This window comes from Chiloscyllium punctatum, chromosome 5 (genome assembly GCF_047496795.1).
Source record: "Chiloscyllium punctatum isolate Juve2018m chromosome 5, sChiPun1.3, whole genome shotgun sequence".
NCBI lineage: Eukaryota > Metazoa > Chordata > Chondrichthyes > Orectolobiformes > Hemiscylliidae > Chiloscyllium > Chiloscyllium punctatum.
In genome coordinates this window covers 1145499-1159091 of record NC_092743.1, presented here as the reverse complement: position 1 = coordinate 1159091, position 13593 = coordinate 1145499, and the positions used below count along the sequence as shown (strand labels likewise).

At 45.4% G+C, this 13593-nt stretch overlaps 1 protein-coding gene across 1 annotated transcript in view; it reads left to right on the top strand.

The window, feature by feature from the left end:
• LOC140476820 (SCO-spondin-like) overlaps positions 1–13593 on the top strand; it is a 354974-nt gene that overhangs the window by 52739 nt on the left and 288642 nt on the right. The window contains exons 9-14 of the mRNA XM_072569613.1: positions 835–999; positions 4838–5017; positions 5529–5693; positions 8625–8804; positions 9691–9813; positions 10829–10958. Coding sequence (XP_072425714.1) covers positions 835–999; positions 4838–5017; positions 5529–5693; positions 8625–8804; positions 9691–9813; positions 10829–10958 — 943 coding nt within the window. The remainder of the gene's footprint in view (positions 1–834; positions 1000–4837; positions 5018–5528; positions 5694–8624; positions 8805–9690; positions 9814–10828; positions 10959–13593) is intronic.

Below are 13593 nucleotides of genomic sequence, written 5' to 3'. Positions count from 1 at the left end.
AAGGTCAAACTCAAATGCGGAATATAGGATTAAAGACAGGATTCTTGGCAATGTGGAGGAACAGAGGGATCTTGGTATTTAAGTGCATAGATCTCTCAAAGTTGCCATCCATGTAGATAGGATAGTTAAGAAAGCATATGGTGTTTTGGCTTTCCTTAACAGAGGGATAGAGTTTAAGAGCCGCGAGGTTTTGCTGCAGCTCCACAAGTCCCTGGTGAGACCACACTTGGACTATTGTGTCCAGTTCTGGTCACCCTACTACAGGAAAGATACAGAGGCTTTGGAGAGGGTACAAAGAAGGTTTACCAGGATGCTGCCTGGACTGGAGGGCTTGCCTTACAAAGAGAGGTTGACTAAGATCGGACTTTTCTTGCTGGAGAGAATGAGGAAGAGAGGTGACCTGATAGAGGTGTACAAGATAATGAGAGGCATGGATACAGTCAATAGCCAGAGACTTTTCCCCAGGGCTGGATTGATTGGTACGAGGGGTCATAGTTTTAAGATGTTAGGAAAAAGGAATAGACGAGACGTTAGTGGAAGGTTCTTTATGCAGAGAGTTGTGAATGCATGGAAGCAGAGTCATTGGGGACATTTAAGCGACTGCTGGACATGCAAATGGATAGCAGTGAATTGAGTGATGCGTAGGTAAGGTTATTTTATTTTAGATTAGGAATAATCCTCGACACAACATTGTGGGCCGAAGGGCCTGTTCTGTGCTGTACTTTTCTATGTTCTAATCTCTCTCCTGTGATCTCTCAATGTCTCTGATCTCTCAGACACTGTCTTGCTTGGTCTCTGACACACTCTTTCTGATCTCTATCTCCTTGCCTCGAGGTCCCACAGGCTATTCCACAACATTCTGGGAGGAATTACCCCCAATTCTTCGTGTTCTTTGTCTTCACGATCAGTTCAAGTGTGACTCGTTGGATTGTGTAGATTCTGACACAGTTTGTGATGGGATTGCAGACTGTCTGGATGGCTCCGATGAGAGACTCTGTGGTGAGTGAATTATGGGATGGGCAGGCATGAGCTGATAGATTGAGTGCTTGGATAACACTGTGGTCAATGGAACGAAAGCCCCCAATTCATTCTGAATTTTACTATTAAAATCCAATCAAAGCTTTAGTTCCCAACATTGCTGCTACAATTTACTCAAAATCACCTTCAGCCACTCCCATGCCTGACAGCTTTCTGACAGCTTTGATCAACCTGATGAGATTGAGGCACAATCAGGTGGTACTACCATCTGCTCAAACTGTTCCATGACCGTCACAAACATAAAGATACCCCTCAACGCTCAAACTGATCCTTTCTTATATTTTCTTGCACATCTCCTGAAGCTCCACTGACTCAGCATTGATCACCTGCCCCTTGGGAAGGTGGGGGTGAGCTCCCTTCTTGAACCGCTGCAGTCCATGTGCTGTAGGTAGACCCACAATATCCTTTGGGAGGGAATTCCAGGATTTTGATACAATGATGAGTGAAGGAACGGCGATAGATTTCCAAGTCAGGATGGTGAGTGGCTCATAGGGGAGCATGGTGATGTTCCCATGTACCTGCTGCCCATGTCCTTCTGGGTGGAAGTGGCTGTGGGTTTGGAAGGTGCTGCCTGAGGATCTGCCACTCATGCCTCCTCCTCCATCAAAACCTGAATCCTCCATGACCTTCTCCCTCATTGGCTTATTCAGTTCAACTCAAACATATTGGTACTGTTCACTATTGTGGGTGTTTGTATTTAACAATGTAACACTAACAAAATACATGAATTCCTTTGACTTGAAGTTCCCTCATGGGTTTATATACAGCTGGAATAGGTCACATAAAACAGAGTAATATCCTTCACCGGGGGCAGGAGTGCAATGCTGAGTCACCATAACCCTTATCTTTGAATAATTTGTATACTGAGTTCTTAAAACAACACTGCTCTTAAAGTGATAGTACATTTTCTCTTTTATTTCTAAAGCTAAATCTTACACACGGGAGGTAAACACAAGTTGGGTAATGAAGAGTTATTGATACAGACATAGAGACTGTAAAATTTATATGTTCAGGAAGTTGAGAGTTCATGTTGTTTTGGCTGTTTACAAACTCTTATGGATTTTGTTATGTCGTGACGTTCTTGAGGTTTGGATCTTGCCCTTGGCCTTTTGGTGTGGGTTGGCTGATTGCTGTCCTGTACTTTTATATTGACTGTGTCCAATTGATGTATACTTGTTCTTCTACTCAGAGGGAAAGTTAGGAAGAATAAGAAGCTCAGTGAAGGCAGGGAGAGGGTTTGCATTATTAATCAATGATGACTTTGGTGCAATGTTTAGACATAACCTTGGTTCGGGAGATCAGGATGTGGGTGGATTCAATGGAATTGAGGAATACTAGGGGAAACAGTTCACTTGTAGGAACCCACACTCCCCACCCCCATAAGAGAAAAAGTAACTCTGATGTAGGAAGAAGTACACAAGAAGAAATATTGGGTGCTTGTTATAGAGTGGCAGCAATAATCATGGGTGATATTAATCCACATATAAATGGAAAAATCAGATTGACAAAATGGGCTTTGATGAGGAGTTCAGAGTGCTGTCCTGACAGTTTCTGAGAATAGCACATTTTGAAACTGACCAGAGAGCAGATTATATTAGAATTAGTAGAGTCGAACAGAAAAGGAGAATTTATAATCTCAGAGTTAGGGCACCTCAAGGTAGCAGTGACCACAACATAATTAAATTTTAGATCCAGCATGAAAGGGAGAAGATTGGGCCTCAGACCAATAACTTAACTTAAGGAAGGACAACTAAATGGGCTGGAAGCTGAGAGTTTTGAGGTGAACTGACATGCTAAGCTAGGGGATAGATTGATGGAGTCATTTAAATGGAATATTTCAGATTACACAGAATAAGTATATTCCTACTTTAGAGAAACATTCTAAAGGGATTACCCACCATCAAGGGTTAACTAAAAGAGTCAGAAAAAGGATCATGCTCAAGAAAAAAGCATACAAAGGGTGAGAGACCGTTCAGATGATTGGTCAGAATATAAAGAATGGCAGGGAATGATTGCAAGGTTAATCAGAGAGAAAGCCGACTAGAACTGTAAAAATGGGGAAAAAGAGCTTCTCCAGGTATTTCAAAAGAAAAAGGGAAGTAAAGTGAGGGTTGGTCTCTGAGAGTGAGAATGGGGAGCAGTCGAGAATAGGACAGTGGTGGATGAAATGAACAAATATGTTGTTTCTGTCTTCACTATCGGAGATATAAAAATCATCCCAGTAACTGCTGCATGGGGGAGGAAGTGAGAGAGGGATACAGTGAAATTATAATCACGAGGGAAGTGGTACTGAACAAACTGATGGAACATTGAGCTGATAAACTCCCAATTCCAGATGTGATTTGTCCGAGGGTTGAAAGTGGCTCATGAGATGGTAAATACACTCGTGTCAATTTTCCAAAATTCGGGAAAGGTTCCATTAGACTGGAAAGTACCAAATATAACCTCTTTATTCAGGTTGGAAGAGAAAACAGGAAACTTTGGGTGGGAGGTTGGCATCTGTCCTGGGGAAAGTGTGAGAAAAGATTCTAACTGTTTATTTAGAATAAACTGAAGGAGATCAGGAAGAATCATTCAGGTTTTGAAAGCGAGATCCTGTTTAACCAATTAGAGTTCTTTTGAAGGAGTATTCACACTGTGGGTAAAGGGAGACACTGTGGGTAAAGGGAGACTGTCAATATTGGATTTTTCTGAAGACATTTGATAAGTTGTCACATCAAAGGTTATTCTGGTTAATAGAAACTCATGGTGTAAGGGCTAACACTGGTGTGGATTGACTGGCTAACAGGAAGTAAAGTGTGTATAAATGGATCTTTTTCTGATTGGCAGGATGTGACCTGCAGGGGTCAGTACAGGAGCCTCAACCTTTACAATTGACATTGATGACTAGAGTTAGAGAGTCATACAGCACGGAAACAGACGCTTCAGCCCAACTCATCCATGCCAACCAGATATTCCAAACTAAACTAGTCCCATTTGCCTGCATTTGGTATCATGTACCTATCCAAATGTTTTTTCAAATGTTGTAATTGTATTGCATCCACCATTTCCTCTGGCAGCTCATTCTATATACGAACCATCCTCTCTGTTACCCCTAAGGTCCCTTTCATATCTTTCCACTCTCACCTTAAACCCATACCCTCTAGTTTTGGACTCCCCTACCCTGGGGAAAAGGCCTTCATCCTATCTATGCCCCTCGTGATTTTATAAACCTCAATATGACTGGGGTGGTTAGTGGGAAATGCAGCTAAATCTGCAGATAACACAAAGGCTTTATTTTCTTCACTCCTGGCATGTGGGTGTCACTGGTCAGAGCAGCTTGTATAGTCCATTCCTAGTTACCAGAGGACAGTGAAGACTAAACCTCACTGTTGTGGGTTTGGAATCACCTATAGACAAAATGAGTAAAATTTCCTTCTATATTAATTGTACAATGAAACATCATGACCATTACGCTGCCTTTTGTTTCATTATTCCAGACCTTTATTTAATTTAAACTCCCTCATCCACCTTGATGGGATTTGAACTATTCCTGCAGAATAATCAACTCAGGATTACTAGTCTAGGGACATTACCACTACACCACTGCCTCCCCTTGAACAATTATATAAAACTTACCAACTTTTATGTTCCATTGTCTTGCAGTAAACTCGATTTGCCTTCATTCTCACAGAGTGGAGCTGCACACTGACTGATTCAGAGACCAGGACACTCAGTCCTTCTGTTATGTTGTAGAATTTTGTGATGGATAGCTGTGGGATCCCTGCACTCTGATGACTGCTTCCTGCTATTGTTTCAGGTCCCACTCCTGCCTCTGTGACTCCAAACCGAGAGGCTCCTGAATTGATTCCATTGACCAATAGAAGCGGATCCTGTTCGGTGAAACAGTTCCAGTGTGGCAGTGGAGAGTGTGTGAGCCAGCACCAACAATGCAACTTGCAGCAGGACTGTCAGGATGGTTCAGATGAGAAGGAATGTGGTAAGACAGAGAGAGAGAGAGAGAGAGTGTGTAACACACGGTGGGGCATGTAGAGAGGGTGTGGGAGGGGCAGGATAGAGAGGGTATGGGGTGGAGAGAGTGTGGGAGAGAGGAATGGGGGTGGGAGAGGAATACTATTGCAGGAGATGGAGGAGTGGGAAAATGAAGGCTGGAGGAGGAAAGGATGAGGTCCAAGGCCTGATGACCAGGGGTTATGTGAACAAGGAATAGGAGTAGACCATTCAGTCCCTCATGCTTACCCTCCCATTCACCTGATTAGACATAGCCTCAATGTCAAGGCCACTGTCAAATGTTGGGGTAGAGTTTCCACGGGTCAGGGGAAGAGATTGTTAAGTTTGATGAAGTTGGTTAATGGGGTTGGGGTAATTTTCATGTGTTGAAAGTGAACGACGATGTGAGTTGTTGAGGTGATTGGCTGGTTCTTGTGTTATAAGTAGAGATTGGCCATTTCCTGATGGAACATTGAGCTGTACTCTGTGTATTTTCACAGTGCACTGTGTGATCTCTGAATGGACCCAGTGGAGTGCATGCACTCAGAGCTGCAGTTTGGGTGTAAGGTTCCGACAGAGAGATATCCTGCGACCGGCTCTCCCTGGGGGACAGTGCGATGTTACATTGTGGGATTCTCGTGCCTGCTTTATCCAGGCCTGCCCAGGTGAGTGACTTGCTCAGCACTACTCAGGCGGCACGTAGACAGGAGCAAGCCAGCCTAGCTTTTCCTGCTACAGTGCAATCTCCCTGAGGTAACAGTGGCTGAAGGACCTGAATTGAACGGAATTTATATTTACCAGGAATTGGTGTTGGAGCGACTGTTAGGTCTGAAGGTTGATAAGTCCCCGGGACCTGATGGTCTACACCCCAGGGTACTGAAGGAGGTGGCTCGGGAAATCGTGGATGCGTTGGTGATTATTTTCCAGAGTTCAATAGATTCAGGATCAGTTCCTGCGGGTTGGAGGGTGGCTAATGTTGTACCACTTTTTAAGAAAGGAACGAGAGAGAAAGCAGGAAATTATAGACCAGTTAGTCTGACCTCAGGGGTGGGAAAGATGCTGGAGTCAATTATAAAGGATGAAATTACGACACATCTGGATAGTACTAACAGGATAGGTCAGAGTCAGCATGGATTTATGAAGGGGAAATCATGCTTGACTAATCTTCTGGATTTTTTAAGGATGTGACTCTGAAGATGGATGAGGGAGATCCAGTGGATGTAGTGTACATGGACTTTCAGAAAGCTTTTGATAAAGTCCCACATAGGAGATTAGTGAGTAAAATTAGAGCACATGGTATTGGGGGCAAAGTACTAACTTGGATTGAAAATTGGTTGGCTGACAGGAAACAAAGAGTAGTGATAAACGGCTCCATTTCAGAATGGCAGGCAGTGACCAGTGGGGTACCGCAGGGATCAGTGCTGGGACCGCAGCTTTTTACAATATATATTAATGATATAGAAGATGGTATTAGTAATAACATTAGCAAATTTGCTGATGATACTAAGCTGGGTGGCAGGGTGAAATGTGAGGAGGATGTTAGGATATTACAGGGTGACCTGGACAGGTTAGGATGAGTGGTCAGATGCATGGCAGATGCAGGTTAATGTGGATAAATGTATGGTTATCCACTTTGGTGGCAAGAACAGGAAGGCAGATTACTACTTAAATGGAATCAATTTAGGTAAAGGGGCAGTACAAAGAGATCTGGGTGTTCTTGTACACCAGTCAATGAAGGTAAGCATGCAGGTACAGCAGGTAGTGAAAAAGGCTAATAGCATGCTGGCCTTCATAACAAGAGCGATTGAGTATAGAAAAAAAGAGGTTCTTCTGCAGCTGTACAGGGCCCTGGTGAGACCGCACCTGGAATATTGTGTGCAGTTCTGGTCTCTAAATTTGAGGAAAGACAGTCTGGCTATTGAGGGAGTGCAGCGTAGGTTCACAAGGTCAATTCCTGGAATGGCAGGACTACCTTAAGCTGAAAGACTGGAGCGACTGGGCTTGTATACCCTTGAGTTTCGAAGACTGAGAGGGGATCTGATTGAGACATATAAGATTATGAAAGGATTGGGCACTCTGGAGGCAGGAAACATGTTTCCGCTGATGGGTGAGTGCCGAACCAGAGGACACAGCTTAAAAATACGGGGTAGACCATTTAGGACAGAGATGAGGAGAAACTTCTTCACCCAGAGAGTGGTGGCTGTGTGGAATGCTCTGCCCCAGAGGGCAGTGGAGGCCCAGTCTCTGGATTTATTTAAGAAAGAGTTGGATAGAGCTCTCAAAGATAGTGGAATCAAGGGTTAGGGAGATAAGGCAGGAAAAGGATACTGATTAAGGATGATCAGCCATGATCATATTGAATGGTGGTGCAGGCTCGAAGGGCAGAATGGCCTACTCCTGCACCTATTGTCTATTGTCTATTGTCTATTGTCAGAGTGAGTGTTTGTGAGGTGTATGAGGTTCCAGGGATGAGGTGCTTCAGGCCGGGGCATAGATTAGAGAAACCATTTTTTCCAGGAAGACGGAGACAGCCCTGAGACCATCCTGATGGGGGATAGACCTGTAAAGGGATTATATATCCATGGGAAAGAGTAGGAGGCTGGAGCCCCCAAACTAGAAATCCAGAAACTTACTTAAATAGCCAGAAAATCACAGATGTAAATGGAAAGGGAGAGAACACAGAAAGAATAATCGAGTTGAGGTAGGAAGAGATGAGTTCTGTGGGGCAGGAGCAGGCAGAAACAATGGGTCTGCCCGGATAGGTCTTCTTGTAGGTTTTGGGAAGAAGGATGAAGCACGCTATGTGGGGTTGGGGGACAATGAACTGGGAAGCTGTAAAAGTGGGGACTGGGGAGGGGGGAGATCCAGATGTGAAGAGACTGGTGACATCATGACACAGTGGCCTGATGGTCAATGGTAGGGTCATGGTCCAGGGAGATAGGGGGAGGTATCTGAAAGCTGGCGGTCAGCTTCTGCAATGTTGTGCTCAGTTTGCCAGACAGCATTAAGCCCCTTGGCTTAATTACAATGTCAGTGTTGGATCTGAGAGTGTGGGGTGCAGTCAGTTCAAAGGGAGATAGATTGGAGGAGTTAGGAGTGTTCTCTGTGAAGAACAGAAAGCTGGGAGGGTTTTCAAAATCCTGAGAGGTCCGGACACGGTGGATAGGGAGAAATCTATTGGTGAATGAATCATATTTCAGAGGACACAAGATTTAAGGTAATTGGAAAAAATTGCAATAGAGACATGAGGAGTAATGTTTTCACCCAGTGAGTGGTTCGGGTCCTGGATATACATTTATTACCTATCCCTAATTGTTAAAAAAAGGTAAGAATCAACCACATCACTGTGGGTCTGGAGTCACGTGTAATCCAGACCGAGGAAAGATGGTAGCTTCTGTCCCTAAAGGACATTAATGAACCAGATAGGTTTTTCCAACAATGGATTCTCTGTTTCATTAGACTCTTAATTCCAGCTTTTTATTGAATTTAGATTTGACAATGTAAGACCTCCTGGGTGTGTGCGCGTTGTTCTCTGTGGTCATCCTGGGGACTTCAGAGATAGAATGAGACTCTAAGCCAATGTGTCTCTTTGACAGTCAATGGTCAATGGTCAGAGTGGAGTGATTGGTCAGCCTGTGATGCAGAGTGTAGCGGTGGAGTTCGATCCCGTCACCGGGACTGTGTGAATCCACCGCCAAAGAACGAAGGCCAGTCATGTCCGGGCATCGCCGTGGAAACAGAGTCCTGTAACCGTCAGCTCTGTGAGGGCACCACAGGTGAGTTGATGAGCAAGGGCATCTGGGTGTCTTTGGGCTGGCATTGACAAGATGAGCTGAATGGTCCTTTCTGTCCGATATCATTTCTGTGGTTCAATGGAGTTCACTGGCATTAATCAGCACTGCCCTCCAGTCACCGCCTACCTCCTGAACTGTTACTGACCCACTGTGTCCACAGCAGGGTAATTTTAGGGATTTGGTGATCACAGTTACCTAACAGAGGCAATTTCCTGATAGTTTGTAGAAAAGCAGCTGTTTCAATGTTGTGCATCAGGATAAGAAATGAAATATAGACTGGGACAGGTCAGAATACTTTACCAATCCCGAAGCCATTCTATAGAATGGGAAAGTGAAGGCGCCATTGCTCCCATATTCCAGTCCTAAGTCCTTTTGTTGTGGTCTTTGTTCCAACAGCCTTTGTTCTTCCCTCGGACTGATGAAGGGCAACCCCAATCCCCAAACCCCCCGCCCTGCCACCACCGTCCAACCCAGTGTGGCTCATCTCCCTGGATCTTCTTGCCCCTTATTTTGGGAGCTGCCTAACAATGTGATGATAATCATCTGTCAAAGTCTTTTTGGCCAATGCCATGCACAGCTACTCAGTGTCAGATGACTGTTGCCCGATGACCCAGCACCATCTGGGGGATTTGTTAATTATTCTTTCTAATGGGGTAGGATGGTGCATGATAAATCTTTCTTGAGAGTCAAGACCTTGATGATTCTCATAGGCTATTCCATTCTCTCACATTGACAGAAAGTTGGTTACAAATGTGACATAGATAGATAATGAAATATCAAATATGGAATGTTGAGTTATCACTGGGTAAGGGGACTCTCCCTCCACAGTTTTACAATGTTTTCTCATCTGTTTCCCTTCCTCCCTCAGACTGTGATCCTGGGATGGTCTATGTACCAACTGATGGATGTGATGCTCTCTTCCATGATCCCTGTCCAGCCTCGTGTCAGGAGCTGAGCTCAGGGACAGGCTGTAACCGGACATGCCTGGAAGGTATGACTCAGACTGTGATCCCCGAATAATAGCTTCATCCCGACACTGACCCCCTCACAGACACCAACCCCCCACCACCAACCCCCCCAACAGACACCGACTCCCCTCCACAGACACCAACCCCCCCATCACTGACACCCCACAGACACCAACCACCCCATCACTGACACCCCACAGACACCGACTCCCCCCATCACTGACCCCCCCATCACTGACCCCCCCACAGACACCGACCCTCCCCAAACCCACCACCCCCCATCACACACCTCACCTCCTGACACCAACCCTCCCGCTCCAGACACTGACACCCCACTCCCAGCACTGGTCTCCCATCTCAATACTGACCCCCCCAACCTGACATCGACCCCCCTCACCCCACACCCCAGACAATGACCCTGTAACCAATCCTCCCCTATCCCAGACACTGCCCTCCACACCATCCCCCGACACCAAAACGCCCCCAGACACCGATTTCCCTGACACTGATAACCCTCCGGAAACCAAACCTCCAGAACCCCAACCCAATGCCTATCCCCCGCACCCCACCCCACCTCCGCCCCCCCCCCCCCCAACCCCAATACCACCCTCTAGTTCTGGACTCCCCCACCCCAGGGAAAAGACCTTGTCTATCTTTCCTATCCATGCCCCTCATAATTTTATAAACCTCTATAAGGTCACCCCTCAACCTCCGACGCTCCAGGGAAAACAGCCCCAGCCTGTTCAGCCTCTCCCTATAGCTCAGATCCTCCAACCCTGGCAACATCCTGTAAATCTTTTTTGAACCCTTTCAAGTTTCACAACATCTTTCCGATTGGAGGGAGACCAGAATTACACACAATATTCCAAAAGTGGCCTAACCAATGTCCTGTACAGCCACAACATGACCTCCCAACTCCTGTACTCAATACTCTGACCAACCTTCACTATCCTATCGACCGGTGACTCAACATTCAAGGCAATGCGAACAGAATGAAAGCAATGTTTCAATCCCATGGCAATGTTTGCTTTGTTCTAGGCTGCCGTTGTCCCAAAGGTCTTTTCCTTCAAGACCAAGGTTGTGTGAATATCACTGAGTGTCGCTGTCATTGGAGGAACAAGATTTACCAACCTGGACAACTCATCACCATGACCAACTGCAGCAACTGGTAACCATTCCTGCAATTACAGCCATTTTCTCAACAGCACAACCAACCCACCAATAGACACTGAGGGTTGTTTGCCTTGGATGCAGTGTGTCCTGGTGAACTGGTGTTTTTTTAATGAGTGGTGTTGCACAGGGATTATTATCAGATCCAGGACTGGTCTTTATAACACTGGGAGCAGAGATCATTGAGGTGTTTACAATCAGGAGGGCCCTACAAAGGTCCTGTTTCCATTTGCAGAAAGGTTAATCAAAATCACAGAAATGTTATCGTGGCCATTCAGCCCATCATGAATCTCTGACTGAAAATCCTAACGCATTGTCATAATCTTGCATCTTCCAGTAATATAAATGATTTAGAACATACAACATAGAAAAGTACAGCACAGAACAGGCCCTTCAGCCCATGATGTTGTGCCAAGGTTCAATCCTAATCTAAAATAAAATAACCTAACCGATGCTACCCTCAATTTACTGCTGTCCATTTGCATGTCCAGCAGTCACTTCCATCACCACTGCTTCATAAGACAAGCCCTCCAGTCCAGGCAGCATCCTGGTAAACCTTCTTTGCACTCTCTCCAACCTCTGTATCTTTCCTATAGTAGAGCAACCAGAACTGGACACAATATTCCAAGTGTGGTCTCACCAGGGACTTGTAGAGCTGCAGCAAAACCTCACGGCTCTTAAACTCGATCCCCTGTTAATGAAAGCCAAAATGCCATCAGCTTTCTTAACAACCCTATCTACTGGGGTGGCAACTTTGAGGGATCTATGTACTTGCACACCCAGATCCGTCTGTTCCTCCACACTGCCAAGAATCCTGTCTTTAATCCTATATTCAGCATTCGAGTTTGATCTTCCAAAATGCATCACTTTGCATTTATCCAGGTTGAACTCCATCTGCCATTTCTCAGCCCAGCTCTGCATCCTGTCTATGTCGCACTGCAGCCTGCAGTAGCCCTCTATACCATCGATGACACCTCCAACCTTTGTGTCATCTGCAAATTTACTAACCCACCCCTCAACCTCCTCATCCAAGTCATTTATAAAAACTACAAAGAGCAGAGGCCCAAGAACAGAACCCTTTGCTACCCCACTCAACACTGACCTCGAGGCAGAATACTTTCCATCTACAACCACACTCTGCCTTCTGTCAGCCAGCCAATTCTGAATCCAGATAGCCAAATCTCCCTATATCCCATACTTACTGACTTCATGAATGAGTCTACCGTGGGTAACCTTATCAAATGTCTTGCTAAAATCCATATACATCACATCCACTGCTTGACTGTCATCGACCTGTCTTGATACCTCCTCAAAGAACTCAATAAGATTTGTGAGGCATGACCTGCCCCTCTCAAAGCCATGTTGACTGCCTTTAATCACACTATGATTTTCCAAATAGTCATAAATCCTATCCCTCAGAATTCTTTCCAAAACTTTGCTGACCACAGACGTAAGACTGACTGGTCTGTAATTGCCAGGAATTTCCCTATTCCCCTTCTTGAAAAGAGGAACATCATTCATCTCCTTCCAATCCTCCGATACAACTCCCGTGGAGAGTGAGGAAGTAAAGATCTTTGCCAGCGGCTTAGCAACCTCCTTTCTCGCTTTCCAGAGCAACCTAGGATAAATCTGGTCTGGCCCCGCGGACTTAGCAATCTGAATGTTTGACAAAATTTCCAGCACATCAACCTCATCAATCTTGATCTGGTCAAGACTGTATCCCAGCTCCTCAAAGTTCTCATTCACAACAAAGTCCCTTTCCTCATTGAAAACCGAAGCAAAATACTCATTTAGGCCTTCCCCTATCTGCTCAGACTCCACGCACAAGTTCCCTACGCTATCCCTGATCAGCCCTACCTTCTCCCTGATCATTCTCTTATTCTTCACGTATGAGTAAAATGCCTTTGGGTTCTCCCTAATCCTTCCTGCCAAGCCTTTCTCGTACCCCCTCCTGGCTCTCCTCAGTTCATTTCTGAGCACCTTTCTAGCAAGCCTGTAATCCTCTAAAGCTGTGCTAGATCTTTGCTTCTTCCACCTTGCGTAAACTGCCTTCTTCCTTTTGACGAGAAGTTCCTCTGTTCTCGTCATCCAAGGTTTCTTAATCTTACCCCTTCTTACCTGTCTCAGAGGAACAAATTTGTGCATCACTCACAACAACTGCTTCTTAAACAGTCTCCACATGTCTGCTGTGCCCTTTCTGTGGGCAATTGCTCCCAGTCTGTACTTCCCAACTCCTGTCTGATGGCGTCATAATTTCCTTTTCCCCAATTAAATATCTTCCTTTGGTCACTGCTCCTTACCCTCTCCAAGGCTATGCTAAATGTGAGGCAGTTGTGATCACTGTCCCCAAAGTGCTCTCCCACTGTGAGATCTGACACTTGTCCTGTCTCATTGCAGAGCACCAAATCCAGAATGGCCTCTCCCCTCGTTGGTCTGTCTACATACTGAGTAAGGAAACCCTCCTGAACACACCTGACAAAAAAAGGTTCCATCCAAACCATCTGCACTAAGGAGGTTCCAGTCGATATTGGGAAAGTTGAAATCACCCATAACAACAACCCTGCTACATCTACATTTTTCCAAAATCTGTCAGCCTTTGAGTTCTTCAAACTCCCCACTGCTATTAGGTGGTC